Genomic DNA, 19,171 nt, shown 5'->3' on the forward strand with positions numbered 1-19,171 from the left:
CTATTAATAGCCTGGAGATTAAAATATGTTACTCTTCTCCTAAATTCTTTTAAGATTTAGAACATCAGAATGACATAGTATTGTTCTCTACCAGTTGTCTTTAATGTTAACTGAACATTATGAGGGCATCACTCACTACTCCTTGACATCTATAGGGGAACTCAGTATCTCCCACTGGGGTCGGCAGACAACATCTACGTGATGGTGGACCTCCAGAATCGCGGCGAGGAGGCTCATCAAGCCCAGGTTATCATTGAGCATCCCTTGGAGACCACATTCGTCCGGGTGGAGACAAACAGGGTGAGTATGATGAGAATCTCCTTGTCGTGAAGGCATGTGCTTAGGGATGATTTCTGGGGACTTCGTGCTTCTCGTTCACCTTTTTCGTGGAGAATAATGGCAGCCATAAGCCATATTTTGGAGGATGGGGGGGGGGGGGGGGCGTTGGCAAGTTGGATAATAGTCCCCATATGGTCTGTCCAGGGATCTGTTCGCATACCAAGTTAAATTTGTTACAATTGATTGCAACTTGGATCAAATGCAGCTCGGAAGTGATCGGAAGTTATGTTATGATATCAAGCGTAACTTGTATGTGCAACAGATTAGCAGTATAAAAGACTGCAAATTTATGTCAAAGGACTAACATTTGATTTTTGGAGTTACAATTACTTGTAACATTTTTTTTTTTTGTTATGCAACAAGATCCTGGTAATATCTTTGAGGAAGAGCAAGGTATGTGATCTAGGCCTGTTGGCTAGTAGAGTGCGTGAATGATGATAAGTCAAGGGTTCAGCCTGCCCATTAGCATAGTAGGCTACTTGCATTTCTTATAATGAAGCTCTATGCCTGGAGGTCTTGTTAAGGTGTTATGGTCCAGTGGATCGGAGCGCGGAAGGTTTGTAACCATCGTCTAATCTTACACCAATATGTTTGATCATTTCTCAAAGTCGTAACACTTATTTTAACACGTTATGGAGGTACTGAATTCAGTTCTTCTGCACGACACTCGATTGGCTCCATGCACAACATTGAAAGCGACCTATCGTTAACCCGGAGGCATTATTAATTTAATACTTTTGTTTCTGGGACAAGGAATGATAGATCAAAGCATGATAATGACAAGAACTCATTTTGTTTATGTTTTCGTCCCTCATCCAAACAGCAAGACGCCATTGTGCTGTGTCTCCCACAAGCGCCCAATATGACTGCCTCCCTGTTATGTGATGTGGACAACCCAATGAAGGCTAATTCAAGGGTAAGTCTCAGATCCTAATATCTACCTTTATACGGTAGATTATCTACCTATAACAGAATCTGCGTAATCTGCGTAAAGTTTGATATTAACCTACACCGTAAAATATAACCTGACTAAGTGTGTAAGATGTAATATTGACCTTTGTCAGGAACTTTACAGCATGTACAGTGTTGAATATTATACCTTTTTTTTTCCACAAAGAAATTTTATTCACATAAACATTCATGTACAAAATAAATGTCACATAGAATACGCAGTACATTAAGAAAAATGATCCAAATTTGACAGGCAACAGCAAAACAACTAAATAATGAAAATATGATTCCAATTGATATTAGATACAAAACCTTTAGCTTTTTTTTCAGACATGACTTGTATTCGTCTACTTTCTTTGCTTGCTTTAAAAATAAAAAAAATGGCTAAAATGTAATGATTTCGTTCTACTTCTTACAGAAAATATAAAGTATTTTGCATACAAATAAACCACGTTGTAACACTTTGGGTTTTCTGCAAAACCTAGTATAAAAGCACTTCTGGTAATTTGAGTTTCATTCTGTAACATAAATTCCTGTATTTGAGCAATAGACCTTTGGGTAACATCACAATCCCAAAACAAATGTGCAGTTGTTTCTGTGGAGCTCGAACAAAACGCACAGAGGTGTGTGTTAGATAGTCCCATTGCAAAAAGTAATTTATTAATACCAATATTTCTATGCAGAATTTCATACTGAAAATAACGAAGTCATTGATTGGACATATTTGCTGTTTGCAGTATCCTGTAGCCAACCTGCGTACGTCCTTCAAATCGTAGACAAATGTATCGACTGCACATGCCCAGGGTCCAGTTTGAATAAGACACTACTGTATAGGAGTAGACTTGTGCGCTGTAATCCAACCTCCCATACTGGGGTTCTAGAATAGATAATAAAATATTCTGTCAATCCCGACTATCTGCACTGGCATGCATTTTAAAGATCCCTGAAATATGCTTAAAGCATTTAATGAAATTTGGTTTATGTGTGTTTTTTTTAAAGAGCGTGCCAAATAATTTTGCCAGTGACTGTACGTGACGCACTGTTGTACAATCATTACCTATGACATGTGTATCTTCATTTCTCTAATTCTCCCAATAAAATCAAATATTGCACGAGTATTTTGACGGTTTCTATGTTTTTATTTTACGCTGCGAGCAAATGAACTTCTAGTAGCAGATCACGATTTTGATAAATAACGGAATAAAAACTCAAGAAATCCTTAAGCAGGCTATTTGTTAGTAGGAAGCATGATTTTTTAATGTCAGCTGTTTCCTACAGGTGTTTAAACAGAAAGCTTGCAAAGGGTGATTACTCCTCTTTGATTTATCTTTTCGCGTCCTCGCAGAGCAGCTTCAGGGTCAAGCTGTCCGTGCCGACAGCAGACGCCAACAGCCGCAACATCGACATCGTGGTGACGGCGAGGACGTCGAGCACAGAGTACAATAATACCCTCCAGAATAACGTCCAGAGGATCACGGTGCCAATCAGGATAGAGGCAGATGTTACAATTTCCGGGTAAGAGAGTCATTTAGGGATGTGGGGAGAAAGTTAGGGTGCACTCCTTGTGCTATTTGTGGTCTGGATGAAGAGAACTTGGCTGACCTAACTGCGGATTGAGGAATTAAGTTACCATTATAGTCTTCTTCTTTTTTTATCTGCCAACTTTTGTGTTTTATTCCGTGATGAGATTAGACATTTACCTAGCATCTACTTTTCATGATTGTAGGAGAAGAAAATTCTCAAAGAAGGATATCAGACTCGATCTCAAAAGAGAATACTCATTGAAGGATGTCAGACTCCATCTCAAAAGAGAATATACAAAGAACGATGTGAGGCTCCCTCTCAGAACAGAATAGGGCCTACCCCCAGGAGAATACTGAAAGAAGGATGTGAAACCCCATTAAAAAAAGAAAATATTTACGCTGTACTCACATTAAGATGTGAGACTCCATTCCAAAGAGAATACCCCCAAAAAGGATGTTAGACTCCATTCTAAAAGGCAATACTCGAAGAAGGTTGCGAGACTCCATCCCATAAGAGAATACTCAAAGAAGGATGTTGGACTTCATCCCACAAGAGAATACTTGTAGAAGGATGTGACACTCCATCCCACAAGAGAATACTCAAAGAAGAATGTGAGAGACCATCCCAAGAGAGAATGCTCAAAGAAGGATGCAAGACTACATCCCCAAAACAAAATACTCAAAGAAGGATGTTTGACTCCATCTCAAAAGAAAATGCTCAAAGAAGGATGTGAGACTCCATCCCAAAAGAGAGTACTCAAAGAAGAATGTCAGAGACCGTCCCCAAAACAAAATACTCAAAGAAGGATGTTCGACTCCATTTCAAACGAAAATACTCAAAGAAGGATGCTAGACTCCATCCCAAAAGGGAGTACTCAAAGAAGGATGTGAGAGTCCATCCAAAAACAAAATACTCAAAGAAGGTGTAAGACCTTACCCCCCCCCCCTCCAAAAAAAAAATACTCAAGGATGTGAGATTTCATCTCTAAACAGAAAACTCCCAGAAGAATACTCAAAGAAGAATGTTTGACTCCGTCTCAAAAGAAAATACTCAAAGAAGGATATGAGACTCCATTCCAAAAGAAGGTACTCAAAGAAGGATGTGGGAGTCCATCCCAAAAACAAAATACTCAAAGAAAGTGCGAGATCTTATCCCAAAAACAAAATACTTGATGAAGGATGTTAGACTCCAACTCAAAACAGAATACTCACAGAATACTCAAAGAAGGATGTGAAACTCCATCAAATTTGTACTCAAATAAGGATGTGAGACACCATTCCAAAGAGAATACCCAAAGAAGGATGAGAGAGTCCATCTTAAAAGAGAAGACTCAAAGGATTAGCGACTCCACCCCCTCCCCCCCCAAAAAAAAGAGAGTACTCAAAGGAGGATGTTAGACTTCCATCCAAAAAGAGATTTCTTAAAGATGAACGTAAAACCTCACTTATCACAAAAAGGAACACTCAAGGACCGATGAAAGACATCACTCAGAAGGAGAAATTTTAAAGGAGGATCACACATTGTGTAAGCTAGGTTTTAATGCGCCAATATTTGGAAATCCTTGCAAGTAGATGTGAAGGCTATGCAATATGCATAGTATATTTTCTTATTTTCTCTGTTCTTTTTCATGAATAAAGGCCAGAAAAATAGTCAGTCCTATCCTAATCTCTATAATTCAACAAGCAAGCTTCTCATCGAGTCCCGCTACTGTCGTACATTGGCTGATGGGACATCATGGACTGGTTCTGATATAAAAAGCAAATCGTTCTTCCCCCGGAGTTTTACATGAAGATCCCCTCTTTTTGAGATGGTCTATTTTTATTGCTCTCTCTGTCTGTCTATCTATCTCTTTTCTTTGGCACAGAGTAAGCCACCCCAACAGTTTGTTGTACGGTCAGCCCAAGACGCAGGCGGCCAGCACTCCGGACAAGGCCACCATAGAATCACAGATGGACAGCGGCATGCCTCTAATACCCTCGGAGAACGTCAAGTTTGATCTGGACAGACACATAGGACCATCATTCAGACACATTTATGATGTTAGTAGTCATCCCATGTAGTTTATGTCATGCATGTACATGCATCTGCGTAACCACTTTAGCCTTTGCATACATTAAAGTTTGTTTGTTTGTTTGTTTGTTTGTCTCTGTGGATATTTGATGCGTTATGTTGCCGTTATTGTTGTTGATGGTGTTTTTGTGGAAGTCTTTTAGATGTCTTTTTTTTAGATTGTTCCAGTTGTTGTTTTTGAATCATCACCTCCTATTTGCCTATAAGAAACGAACAGATGTGTTTATGCATTGCTGTTAAATAACATCAATCGTTCTTTTTTCATAAAATTGAGTCTTTAAGATGACATTCTGTGTGGCCTATGAAAAAAAATGTTCCTGTAGGTTTGGCTTCTGTAAATGAAGACTTACTTGTGTCATCCCCAATATTTCGTGTTGTGTTTGTCTCTCTTTTGCCCGTTTCTCGTGTTCTTTCTCCAACACTTTATGAATAGCGTTTACTTGGGTCTAAACCACTTTAACGTGTTCAGATAAGATAAACCTGTATAATATGACAGAGAAGTGTTTGTGTCGTCGTGTCTAACTCAAACCTCTTTCCTGTTCTCCATCAGGCCAGGAATCTTGGCCCCAGCAACCTCCCTTTTATGACCAGCGTCAACATCTCCGTTCCCTGGAAGACAAAATCTGGAGACATGCTGGTTTACTTCTCAAATATTGAGGTAAGAGACGCTATCATTCTCTCTGATTCAGTCAAGTCTCTGGAATAATTGATTATCTTGTCTTAATCTTGCCCATACACCTTCGCAAGAGTACAGAAGGCATTGTTGTTAAATACTACAGCTGTAACAACACATCTGACTTTGGTATTTCATGAACTTTTGTTTGTATGTAATCTCACCTGCAAATTACAGTACAGTGTATTTGATACTGCCATTGAAGCTAGCAAAAGAAGACAAAGGGAAAAAATAAGTAGTATATAATATTCCCGTGGGAAATTTGCAGTTATCTCTTACATACATGATAATTTGATTTAAAGATGATGATATTTTTACTATATTAGATATCATAGCATAGATTTTGAAAGGAAGAGTGGATTTGATTGTGGAGATCCCCTAAAATAGTGCATCGAGTACCAGAAAAAGAATAGAGACTTAACAGGAACATCATACCTTGGGGAGCATGTACAAATTTTCAAAAGTGTAATGTACACCATCACCTCAATGTCTATCACATTCCTCTAAGTCTCCAAGGACAAGCGTATTCGTCTAACACTGTCGTTTGAAAGTTTTTTTTTATAACTTGTGAATTGAGCGTGATATACTTTTAAATATATCACACAGTATCCTCTCGCTTATTTCAATCATGAGAATATTTCATGAAAAAGTTTTAAAATGAAGCTGTGAAGAGGAACAAACTGACATGATTGCAAAAGTTAGCTCTGTTGATGTTCGACATTTAAACTTACGATCAGATCCAGCTTGTGTGTGTTTGTGAAGGAAATAACACAGTGTTGTTGTTTTTGTTGTTGTTTTCTTCCTTTTTAACACCCAAGTGAGTTCGTTTTGGTGTCTTGACATGTTTCTTTCAGATGAAAGGAACAGGCACGTGTGACATCCACTCCCTCATGGCCGAACAGTCCCGACTCCTACAGACTATGTTGGCCCAGAGGAACAAGACGGCCACCCCGGAGGAGACGCCCAACGGTCCGGTAGCATCGGCTCTCTTTGGCTCCAACAAAAATAAGCGATTGGTAAATACTTGTCACGTGACAAATCTTTCAGGAATGAGAATGGGCGTTCACGGATGCGTATTTTTAATGTATTTAGATAGCCTTGTTGTCTTGCACAATCGTTACAAAATCAAGAGCTGATGAAGATAGACCAACCAAGATCAAATATTAAGTAGATTGCTACTGATTTATGGTATAAAGCCGAGAGTAATAAGCGTTTAGGCATGTTTCTTACAAATTGCATACATACGAACTCTTTAAAAACAATGAGCGTGACATTCTAGTAATATTCTTCAAGCAAATAACAGTTGGATACCTCAATGATTGTATTGGTACATGTTATTAAATTGTTATTAAAAAATAGTTATTATTATAGACTTTCTTGTTATTATTGCAACTGATTGACGGATTGCCCAACATCTCGAGGGAAGAATTTCTTGTTATTGGTAATCTCATGGCTACCAAAAAAAAAAAAAAAATGTATTTAGTGAGAGGAGATGAATTGAGTATCATTTCCTGGAATCGCCGGTTAGTCCACAACTTGCATTTTGATTTTTATTTGGGTGCATTTCTTTCTTTGCCCCTCTTCCCAGCTTACTGAAATGAAAGGACACAAAATGGGTAAAACAGTGTGATTTGAGATGTCAGAATATATTAAATCACAACATCCATTACCAGCAAAGAGAGTCGTACGCATTTGCCCAGAAACGTGTGATAACTATTCCTGGATGGCTTGTCGACATTCCTTGTCATTTCTTCTTCAGCTGGATGGTATCAGATTTAAAATAAGAATGGTAACAAATCTCCCTAATTAACTGTGATATTATCTAATGATATTTGTTGAGGTACATATGTAACTCTGTGGAGAATGCAGTCAGCTGCTATAAGGTCTAGCAGTCATGATGATTCATACTTGCGTGATACACTGGTAATAATATGATGTGCTGGGTTTTTTTTTCTCTCTCTCTAACAATCTTCCAGACATGTTTGAATACAGAGTGTGCATATATTCCCTGCACGGTGGACACGTTGGAGCAGGGTGGGGGCGCTGTTGTGGAATTCAGCATGAGGATATTTGAAGATACCTTTTTAAAGGTGAGATGGAGCTCGGTGTTATAGGAGTGACTGGAGATTTATTAATTCCGCAGCTTTTTTTTTTTAAATCTTGTAACTTGTTGAATTGCCATTGACCCTTGACCCCATGATCCAGCCCGCAGATCTGCCCCAAAACACACACACTAAAAAATGTTCTGCAGTCCCTGGAACATATTGAGCAAAGATATATGCTGGATATGCTTCAAATGCTCCCTTTCCCTTTGCCTAGGGGAACAGGCAAATGTTATATGTATTCAGTGACTTTCCCAAGAGTCAATCACAAATATAAAAAAAACAAACAAACAAAATTGCGATTTTTTTTTTGTTTTGTTTTGTTTTGTTCCTGAAACATAACATTAAAATATATATACATTTCATTTAACGAACTGAAGTCTCCATGCTTGAGGATGAATGGGGGTTAATGTAAACTGACATATTATGTGAGAATAAAGAATATGCTGATTTTTTTCTCACAGCTAAACAGAGAGAGGTTGAATTAAATGATTGTCTGGGTACATTGTGCATCATCCTTGTACTGATATTTTATGCATTCTTGTACATTGTTTTGATCTGCAGGAAGATTTAGGGAAAATTGAGCTGGTTGCTGAGGGTAAGATTGGCGTGGACGATCCCCTTAGGAGACATATACAGCCAACGTCAGACAGACCTGACTTGGTAAAGGTGAGTTGGTGCATGCTGCTCTGAACAGGGATGCGCTCATCACATATTCCATGAATTCCTAGAGTAGTTCTGTTTCGGAAATGATGATTTTGCTCTCATTAAATTCTGTGAACACTCTGAATTTCTGACACTGCAAAGTCGACATTGGAGATTTCGGGAAAGAAGAGATGAAACCTGTTAAACTCATTTTGGTCAGCACAACATCAGGGGAAAAGAATACAAATACTTGTAAATTTGAGACAGAAAAGAGTAATGTGTTGTTTGAAAGTTTTCCTATTCTCCCATCTCCATTTGTGTAACCTCAACTTCCAGCTCGCTGGTGCCCATCGATTCTCACTATTTGCCTTCCCTACACTCTCCCTGTGTCACTTCCACCCTCCACTCTCCTCTTTCTAGATTTTTCTCTTGCTAAGCAAGTACTTTAAAGGACTGCATTACACATGGTGTTACCGGAAATCGCTCTATCTCAAATACTAGTAGTGATAAAAATTACAACAAAACGATACTTCACCAAACCATAGGAACGTGGTTCCTTGCCGTGAAAGGAATTTGCAAATGCAAACGCTAAGGTGAATTAGACTTACTAATGGAAATTTGTCTTTCGTATTTTAGAATGTTGAAGTCAAAGGGCATAAGTAGGTGGACAAAATTATAAGTCATTGAATGGATAGATTGCATATCTTTTCAAACGCACTGTGTGATTATAAGACTGACAAACCTAACTTGTTTCTGGAAATGTGTGTTACAAGGGCTTGACTCTTTGCGTGAAATTTGTCACGCGTGAGATTTAGACATCGCGGGTGAATGCACTGAAGAACTAGCTATTGGTCATGTTTTTTTACTGTTGCGTTTTCTTTCACTCTTTGTCCAGATCGTAACGTTAATATACACGGAATCGTCCGTGTCCAATAAGCCCGTGCCAAAGTGGGTTATTGCGGTGAGCATCGCAGCGGGAATCGTCTGTCTTGTCGCCGTCATTTTAGTCATGTGGAAGGTAAGAAGGCTTGTATATGTTCCCACATTGACAAATGAGTTACACTTCCAACTGTTCCTCTTTTAACTGCTATTTTATTGCCTTCTTTTGTACACTCCCTTAAATACGTCATTACATCATTAAAATTTAGCACATCCCCTTCTGATCTCGCTGAATGTAAAACATATTTAATCAATATAATTGTCTTCCATCCTTTAGTTTTGTAGGAATTCTCCGATATACCTGTATAAACAACTTCCCAACACATATTTCCTTATTCTTCTAAATTCAATTTCTGAATAATAATCGCCATAACCCCTGCACTTATTAGAATACAATGCCAAAATGAATGCGAATATATCTCGATGCACACACACACACACACACACACACACACACACACACACATATATATATATATATATATATTATGCACACGCACACGCAAAGCGTACACCCACCACAGACAGTACTGCCAAATTATATACTGGGAAGACATTATGAAGATGTAATATGATATATGAACACTGTCATGTACATCATGTCTCGTCTGGAATTTTGTATACATTTTCTTCAAGTGGTTTTGTATTTTGCACCACTTTCACTTTCCTGAAGTGTGGATTCTTCAGACGGCGGATGAGGGAGGAGATGGAAAGATTAATCCAGGAGAAGGACGAACGGGAATCCCTCAGCCCGGATGGTCTTCTTAACGATACCGACTACCCAGAAGACAACTTCCGGTCGTATTAGGGACCTATGTCTCCATGGCAACAGGGAGGATGGAGGAAGCGAGCGAGTGAGAAACATTCTGCCCTGCGTTTAAGAGGGAGTCTGTTATAGAAGCATGTACTGAGTGTGATATCATGGCAGTGGTTTCTTCACGTTCTCCGATTGATGAGCAGGCTCAAAACCTGCTGTTGAAGGCAAAAGGGAATATCGACAATATTTTTTTTTAAAGAATATATATATATTTCGATGCTTCGTTGGTAAACTCTTAGTATTTATTTGTTACACCACTTTTGAAATTAGCATTGTTGTGCATGCAATGAATCTAGTGTTGTATCAAACAGAGTTGTAGATTTATGTATCTCTAAACGCACAATGAAAAGCAAAAAAAGAAAGCAAAGACACGTTGACAACAGGAAAAGCCACTTTGATCATTCCATAGATGTAAGTGTAAAATTGTCACCAAAGACGTCAGCACCAAATTGTTGGTACTTTCTGTTGTCTTAAAAAGCCAGATATAGCTCAGCGTCTTAAACTTTCCGACAAGATGCAGAAAGTAGTGCTAAATCAAGTGACAATACTGCTAAATTCTCCTTTACTTGCCATGTGACCTCCAGAAAATGATAATGTGACATGTACATACATAACTCCTGTCCACTTCACCCACGTTACACATTTTCCAAGTTGTGATTTCCTGTCAAGCATGAAGATTTAAACTTGCAGGTAGCAGCTAGTGTAAGTGTAAACACATATGTATTAATGTCTACAAAAATGACAGTAATCATTTGAAAATCAAAGAAAAATAATCAGTGTATCTCCACATGGCAAAACGCTTGATGATATATCTATTCAACCTCCCTTCCCATTGCATGGTTAGAATGTTACTTGAACTATTAAATGTGGAAATAACGATGGTATCTGGTATTGCAAAGATCTGGGATATCACTCTCCTAGTTCTTTCCTAGTACATTATTTAAGTAGTGGAAATACTTGCATCTTCCGAGATGGTAAGCCAAACTTTTGCTTATTTGGATGCGTTTGTGATACATCATTATCTAAACTATTTCATTTTCACTTCATTTTGTAACATCAACACATCCTTATCGGACTTTCACCTAAAATGTTTTATTACTGTTGCTTTGACTACTTATTAAACCAAACTGAATCAGTGAGTAGGATTTTATTGTGTCCCCCTTGTTGTGTAGAGTTAACATGGACACACAAGTTTCACTTGAAACAATGTTACAGATGTCTTGTCACGGTCTATGTGTGCTTATGACTTTGTATGGACGACGAGGATATCATTGTCACGAATTGTTTTTATTTCTAGCATTAGTAGGGACTGTATTTGTTAGGAAGAATTTATGTAATTGGACCTCTTCTAACGTTTGTTTAGCACGTCAGATTCACATGCAGCTTTATAGAGTAGTGCCTCGTGACCAATTAAAACGGTGTATTGAAAGTAAAAAATGATGTCTACGCAAACCAACTCTTGTGAGCAACATATCTCGTGAACCCAACTGTTTTTTACAATAATTGTAGCCTCTTCAACCACTAAGAATACATGCCACCACCTTAGCGTAAGAAAATCTATAAAGAAGTATAATCACTGTGAAATATTTCCAGTGTGAATTTGTTCATACTCCCTACCAAGCATGCTCGCACCAAGGTGTAAATCCACCAAACTGCCGTATTGAGGATCTATTTATTACGTGTTTTCTAGAATGATGTTACGTGAAACATGAATTGCAGTTAGATTGAATGGTAGGCGTGTAATAGGCAGAATAGACTTGTAGGACAAAGGGAAAACAAGATGCGATATGTACAATCGAAAGTTATATCTAAGAGGCTGTGATTAAAAGAAGAAAAAGCAATAGCTGCTCTGTGCCAGAATATAAGACGTTCGTTTGGTGCTTTGTGTGTTCAGGAGAAATATGCTGTGTTCTGAGGGTCCTTACACGGCATTAATCGCAAGCGTTGCAGACATAAGTATGCATCGATTAAAGTATTAACTCTGTATCTTTGCTGACGTGTTCGTGGAGATGGCATGTGCAAAGTTTTCTACTTTGCAGGCAATGCCTTTAGTTATAGCCGTCTAGTCTAGCCACGAATTGCTGAGTGCAATCAGGTCTGTACGCATTTTTGTTTTTAATCATTCTTTTAAGGCGGCACAGCACGGAATGTACAGTTGTCTTTCTAGAGAGTCAAGGTAACATTGTACATTTTATTGTAAGCAAAACAAAAGGCCAACTTTGTTATTATTGAAGCTGCACTGCTCTTTGTGATACAGAAAATATGTGAAGATTTTGTTTGTTTGTTTGTTTGTTTGTTTGTTTGTTTGTTTGTTTGTTTGAGCCTCTTATGCCAGGCAAAGGTTTATCAGTATTTAAGTTTATCGACTGCAGCAGGGAAGTTAAACTATTGTGCGATCTTGCCAGCTCTCACAATGTACATAATTACAAAATATTGTATTTTCTTTTCGGTTCTAATCTTTGTAAATACTCGCCTCCCTTATTGTCGCTTTGACGGTGTGACGCAATTGAGCAGAAGGCAGAATGATGTCGTGTATTTACAACCTCAGTAGTACTAGATCCAAATACGACCACACACTGATAGACAAAGAACAAGCCAGGGGCGGATCCAGGAATTCTGTAAAGAGGGGGCGCCTTTACAAAATCAAAGGGGAAGGGGGCACACACACCCCTTACCTACTTTTTTTTTCTTTTAATATCTTTTGTTTTAACAAAGAACGAATAAAGTGGGCGCCCGGTGCGCTCCCCCTGGATCCGCCACTGCAAGCGATCTGGTTAACGGATAACGGCGACTGTTTTTTCTTCAGTTCTTGTTTGTAGTAGTTCGTGATAGAGAAGCTTTGCTTTATATTTTAGTCTACAAGAACGACAGAGATGTGAGAATACTGTAAAGCTTCCAATATGGAATGAAAGAAGAAAGTGAATTAGACCGAAATCAAACCACTTACTGGCATATTGTGTGTGCGCACTCGGTCAGTCGTAATAGAACTAGCCGAAAGCCTCGTAACGTATAGTGCAAGTATGAGGATTCACTGCTGGGGCCCATAGGCGTACCACAACGAAATGTCCATGGTTTTAATACAAGACAGGCAAACTGACTGGGTTGTAAATGTGAAAGTATGAGACTCGTCGTATAGTTTGGACGGATAAAGAAGGAGAGATATTGATTATGTTCTGAAGTGGAATTGATTGAAGCGATATTGATTGTCCGTTACAAGTAAACAACAACAACAACAGCAACAACAGAAAGAATGTCAACGAAAGTCAAGTGTCGCCCATGCAGGTTTTGAATACAACAACTTGTATAGACCCATTCAGTGCCGATAATCATTTCACTAGCACCCTTGCTAATTCGATACGTATTTTGAATACGAAAATATTGTTCCTCCTCTCAATAAAGACAAATTACCATTTATGACAAGCAAATATTGGTGATATTAAAGTACCATGATTTAACCGATATATATTTTTGTTTCCATTTGTATGCGGCACTGGATATCTGTGAAGTTTAATTCACATGTCCTTGACCACTAACGCGTGTTAAATTTGTGGCCCTATATGATAATTCTGACAGGTAGATGATGATAATCGTCATACTTCAGCACTAGATATTTCACATCACAACACATGTTTAACAAGAAATTGAATGCTTGCATGTTCGTTTGTTTTTCGTAAGATATCAATACAATTTTGACGTGAAATTTGGGTGTGTTTTTATGCCTCCGCCACGAAGTGGTGCCGGAGGCATTATTTTTGGAATATGGCAATCAATGAATTCTACAAACGCCCTTAAACTGATAAAGAAAGGATAAGCTCTATAAAGTCAGGCAGAAAATCACCTTCAGTTTTTGTGAATTTACCGAACGATAAAGCGATACTGTCCTCAAGTCACACGAATATATTACTTTGCAAGGTATTTGCAACAAAAAAAAAAGTGAATTATAAAAAGAGAGGTCGTAGAAACATGTATGATGCACAGTATACTGTGCGACAAACACAATAGACTGTATATGTAAAAAAAAATGCTGTTATATTTCATATCGTTATTGTATATTGTGTACATACTCTAGCGATTGTTTTAACAACTGAATAAACACCAACAAAAAGATTTGCATATTATTATTGTAAAATTATTTGTCCTGTGTTTTTCTTCAATGCGATGGGGTTTCTAAAAAAGGGCGTGTTGCACCCATATATATATATATATATATATATATATATATATATATGGGTCAGAATTTTGAACGATGTACAATTGAGCCAAAACAAGGCAAAATTTAAAAAGTAGGAAATTCTCCAAATCATTTAACTTACCTGAAAGAGTATAACTCAAGCTTTAATATGAACCCAATTATACTAGGATTTTCCCAGAGGAACAAGTTTTTATTCACCGCTGAAGTTTACCATGTCCAGAGCAGCGAACGTCCGTGAGGAATAGTACTGCACATACATTTGAATACCATTTAACATAGTTTCCAAAGATCTGATTCAGTTCAAAATCCTAACGAAATATCTTAAGGGACATGTGTACGTGATTGCAGAATATTAAGCTTGTACTCTTAACCTGTTCGTAATGGTAGACAACTGATGATTTAACTAAATTCGTCATTTCTGTGGAAATATTGCTCTTCCGCTAAACACTTTCTTAACTCTACGCGCATTTTACAGAAACTCAATATTTTCACCTCTTATTTCACTATCCCATACTTTAATCCTCAGTCCCAAATAATAATATACCTTTTTAAGATGTATCTCATCTGGGCAGTCTCTATAACCCAATAACAAACATAGCATAGTTTTCATCACGGAGGTTCGCATGTAGCTCACGGACGTTCGGAACAAACAAGATATTGAACAATGCAGCTCTCTTGAGTTGGAAACGCATTCTACTCACAACAAACAGCAATTTCATGTCGAGAACAAACTCCTCTGCAAAATCCTGAATAGATATTACCAATTCTCAATTATATAAGCTTGTTTATCTTCTCATACTGGGGAATCAAAGAAAACAATTTTTCCATCTCTCGTAAATGAACGTACAAACGTACGTGTAATCTCAGTGACGTATAGTCCATCCTTGAGAACGAATATATTTATCAAAATTTCGTTTTCATGAAGTAAATATTCAGGTCCTAAAGTTGTTATAATTATAAAGTCTACAATGCAAAATTTGCTTTTTATATAACGAACATGGTCACAGCTAAAATTATGACAAAGAATTAATATAGAAAAACAACAGAAATGTGCTCCGTTACAGAAATACGAAGTTTAGCTGGGGAGGGCAAACGAATACGTTAGGAAGAAATCCCTCTGTGTTTGCTCCTTGTGTTACACACTGTTATCGAGGAGAATTTGTGTTATTACATTAGTCAGAAGTGATAATTGGTTCGATACTGCGAAGTTTCGTCATAACAAGTCCATAATAAGTCCATATAACTTGGATGGATGTTTGTGACTTCGATATTATACAATATGGTTTGTTATAACAAACCTTTTGTAGCGCGTCATTTCGGAGGCTCGTTATTCATACAGTTTGTCAATACAAAAATTGATAGAGTTAGTATAATTATGAATCTTTTTTATTCGGTAAATGATAGGAATCTCCGAAGGTTAACCGAAAGGCTTATTAATTGGAACATGAAAAATTATGTTCGCTTATCCAAATGTGGAGAAACAAGTTAACAACTAAAATCCTCCAATATCAAAACCTCATAATAACCGTTTTCACCTAAACGAATATTAGGCCCATTCCACTTTTAGAAGAACGGACCTAAAAACAATGATCCTTAATATCTATTTTTCGAAGAACATTTCTAATGACAAACCTCCTGAATTAACTACAATTTTTGTTTTTCATTTTGGAATAACAAACCTTTGGACATCGGAGTAACGAATCTTTGGAAGAGCGAACGTATCAAAGTGCAACCCAAAATGGCAGAGGTAAAAATGGCAGGGGTAAAAATGGCAGGGGTAAAAATGGCAGAGGTAAAATGTCAGAATTAATGAGAGTGATTTCGTCAGAGATAAACGTATGAAGAGGTTTTGATTGTTTACCTAGCCAGAGCAAACTGTATCGAATTATCAAATTCCAACTGCAGGTTTGAAGAATATTTATTGAATTATGTTTTAAAAAGATTAGAGCACTTTCACTATTCTGAGTTTGGTTCAAGTGCAGTGGCGTAATCTGTCCGTTCAGAGGAATAATAAACCAGCTAAGAGCCTAGTAGGCCTATGGGAAATTTTTATTATTATTATTTTTCATTATTATTATTATTATTATTATTATTATTATTATTATTATCTTTATTACTATTATCTATCATTATAAGGTGGTTCCAACAATGCTGCAAAACCCTTAAACAGTATAATCCTATGTTGTTTCGCCCAATGAAGTTATCACACACACACACACACACACACACACACACACTCACGAACCCACTTTTGGTATAAACATATACTTCTATACGCAGATATACATACTCTCACATACACACTCTTACACAAACGAATTCCGCTCACGTCCAGGCTAGTATATTGTCATTATTTTTCATTTTTTGAACTGTTTAGTGTAAAAAAGTAAAGGAGACATCAGTAGTCGAAGCAAACCGCTAATTTTTCACCTGTTCTATGTTATTTTCTCACATTCAGGTTTCGTAGGAGGCTATTTATTTCACAAGGCCTGATCACGACATAATGTAGAAATAAAAATACAAAACGCAAAAAACAAACTACAGCAGATGTATCGGCAGACATAAGTAAGCTCTTGCAAAATATTTTATTACATTGTTCAAGTATCACATGGCGCAAAAACAAATATCTCGAAGTTTAATGAACACTTTGTGGTCACTTAACAAACTTATGCTTATTAAAACTGGAGACGAACTTTAGCAATAAACTGTTCAAGTGAGAGTAAAAACCGATAGTTTGCCATGAGATTTTTTCAATCATTGTCGAACGAATCCGCAGGCGAAAAAAAATGTAAATGTTTGATGCCTTTCAAACTTAGCTGTTGCTCCCGAAGTCAGATTCCATTACGTTTAACGTAGTAAATCTATCAACATGGTGTGTTGCTAAAGATTGGTAGATTCAGCCACCGAAAATGACCTTTATTCTCTCGTTATACAACAACAGTAAGAAAATCCAATCCAATCCCATCCATTTAGAATGAAATCATCGCCTCGATGACTACCATATGATCGCGATTTAATTTACACAGGGATCGCTGAAGCTCTGCAAGACTCTCTTCGTCATTTTCATGAGGCCTGTAGTACGAAGCCATATGAAGAGTCTTAGACCCCGCCATATTTAATTTACACAAGATAATTTCACAATCCCTTTTTTTTTTAATGTTCTATGGAAGAACATGATCAATGGTGGAAATGAGCTGCATGCTTGACGGAGGTCTGCGCTCTCAGAGTGCTTTTCTAGTTTGTTAGTTACCTCCGCCAAGGGAGGAGGTTATGTTTTCGTTACCGTTGGTTTGTTCGTTCGTTAGTTAGTTAGTTAGTTAGTTTGTCCGTGTGCAAAATAAGTCAAAAAGTAGTTAACGGTTTGAAATGAAACTTGCAGGAAAGGTTGAGAATGGCACAAGTAACACACGATTAAATTTTTGTGGTGATCCGAGAATTTCAAACCTTTACGCGTGTTTTTTTCGCGCATGTATACCTTTTTTTTTTCCGTTTTAATGTTTATAATAACGTATACATCGTTTACGTCACGGTTTATGCACTCTCATCTCATAGCCCCAAGAAAATGTTTCGGATAAACCAGAAAGAGGTCAGGTGAGGCGATATGCATTCTACCTGTTTAAGTGAGGAAAACGAGGGGAATATTTTGTACATGTACGTAGGCCCTATTGGTCGTGAAGGAATGCAGTTTTCATTCTGGACAATTTTTGTACATGCTCCATTTGCAATAGTTTAGAGACGTTGGAGGCTGGGTGAGAGGTTTGGTCCTTTCCATTAAAACGCAGAGGGTATCCGTGAGAAAAAAAAATGCAGGAAAGTAAAATAGGGGAGACCGGGAAAAAATGGGCCATTTTTACCCCTGCCATTTTTACCTCTGCCATTTTTACCTCTGCCATCTTTACCCCTGCCATTTTTACCTCTGCCATTTTTACCTCTGCCATTGTTACCCCTGCCATTTTTACCCCTGCCATTTTTACCCCTGCCATTTTTACCCCTGCCATTTTTACCCCTGCCATTTTTACCCCTGCCATTTTTACCCCTGCCATTTTTACCTCTGCCATTTTTACCTCTGCCATTTTTACCTCTGCCATTTTTACCTCTGCCATTTTTACCCCTGCCATTTTTACCTGGCACCAAAATATCAACTGCAATTGCCTCGCAAAACTACCTCGTATATAGGTAATAATCATTGTTCTTTCACGATAACACCCAAACTTGGAAAAAGCTCATGTGCTCAGTCGTGTATGACATTTATCAACATAATTAAGTACCACTTGATAGAGGAAAGGTTCTTCATTCCTCACAACCAACATTGTGTTCTCCATACCAGCTGACAGGTTTAAAATAGTAACCAAAATTTGGATTACTTTTTTTTTCATATGAGCTGTGTATGTATGTATATATATATATATATATATATATATATATATATATATATATATATATTGTAGTTGCTCCGCGTATTGGAAGTACTAGAAATAGCAATAATAATGTCACAACAGAGAAATGCATTAAATGCCAATCTTGATTTTAATGAATAATCCGAATTTTCGAGGATCCTTCCTCTTCATCAGGGATGACAGCGTCGCACTAAGCTGTCATCCCTGATGAAGATGAAGGATCCTCGAGAATTCGGATAATTCATTAAAATCAAGATTGGCATTTAATGCATTTCTCTGTTGTGACATTATTATTGATATATATATATATATATATATATATATATATATATATATATCATATATAAATTGGTAAATTGAACCATTCTAACCCGTTCAAAAAGTGATCGAAATGAGGGAGAGAGAAAGTTAAGAAGTGCAAGTTCGCAGAAAAGGGAGAAAAGAGCGTTAAACGATTTCGGTCACTCAGGCGTGCTATGTTTTGTTTCCGAGTGAAAACACTGCCTGTCCGAAATGATATGG

The 19,171-nt window shown here is 37.5% G+C and overlaps 1 protein-coding gene across 1 annotated transcript in view; it reads left to right on the forward strand.

Annotated features, from left to right (window-relative positions):
* The window catches only part of LOC139732733 (integrin alpha-9-like), an 80,919-nt gene extending 69,359 nt beyond the window's left edge, over nucleotides 1–11,560 (forward strand). Inside the window, exons 15-24 of the mRNA XM_071643583.1 lie at nucleotides 156–300; nucleotides 1,163–1,255; nucleotides 2,636–2,805; nucleotides 4,679–4,853; nucleotides 5,435–5,542; nucleotides 6,412–6,573; nucleotides 7,534–7,647; nucleotides 8,224–8,328; nucleotides 9,200–9,322; nucleotides 9,917–11,560. Of these exons, the coding sequence (XP_071499684.1) occupies nucleotides 156–300; nucleotides 1,163–1,255; nucleotides 2,636–2,805; nucleotides 4,679–4,853; nucleotides 5,435–5,542; nucleotides 6,412–6,573; nucleotides 7,534–7,647; nucleotides 8,224–8,328; nucleotides 9,200–9,322; nucleotides 9,917–10,051 (1,330 nt within the window). The 3' untranslated portion in view covers nucleotides 10,052–11,560. The remainder of the gene's footprint in view (nucleotides 1–155; nucleotides 301–1,162; nucleotides 1,256–2,635; nucleotides 2,806–4,678; nucleotides 4,854–5,434; nucleotides 5,543–6,411; nucleotides 6,574–7,533; nucleotides 7,648–8,223; nucleotides 8,329–9,199; nucleotides 9,323–9,916) is intronic.
* The last annotated feature ends 7,611 nt before the right edge of the window (nucleotides 11,561–19,171 follow it).

Source organism: Diadema antillarum, unplaced genomic scaffold, assembly GCF_040938485.1.
Source record: "Diadema antillarum isolate AM-2024a unplaced genomic scaffold, OU_Dant_1.0 seq00000445_RagTag, whole genome shotgun sequence".
Lineage (NCBI taxonomy): Eukaryota > Metazoa > Echinodermata > Echinoidea > Diadematoida > Diadematidae > Diadema > Diadema antillarum.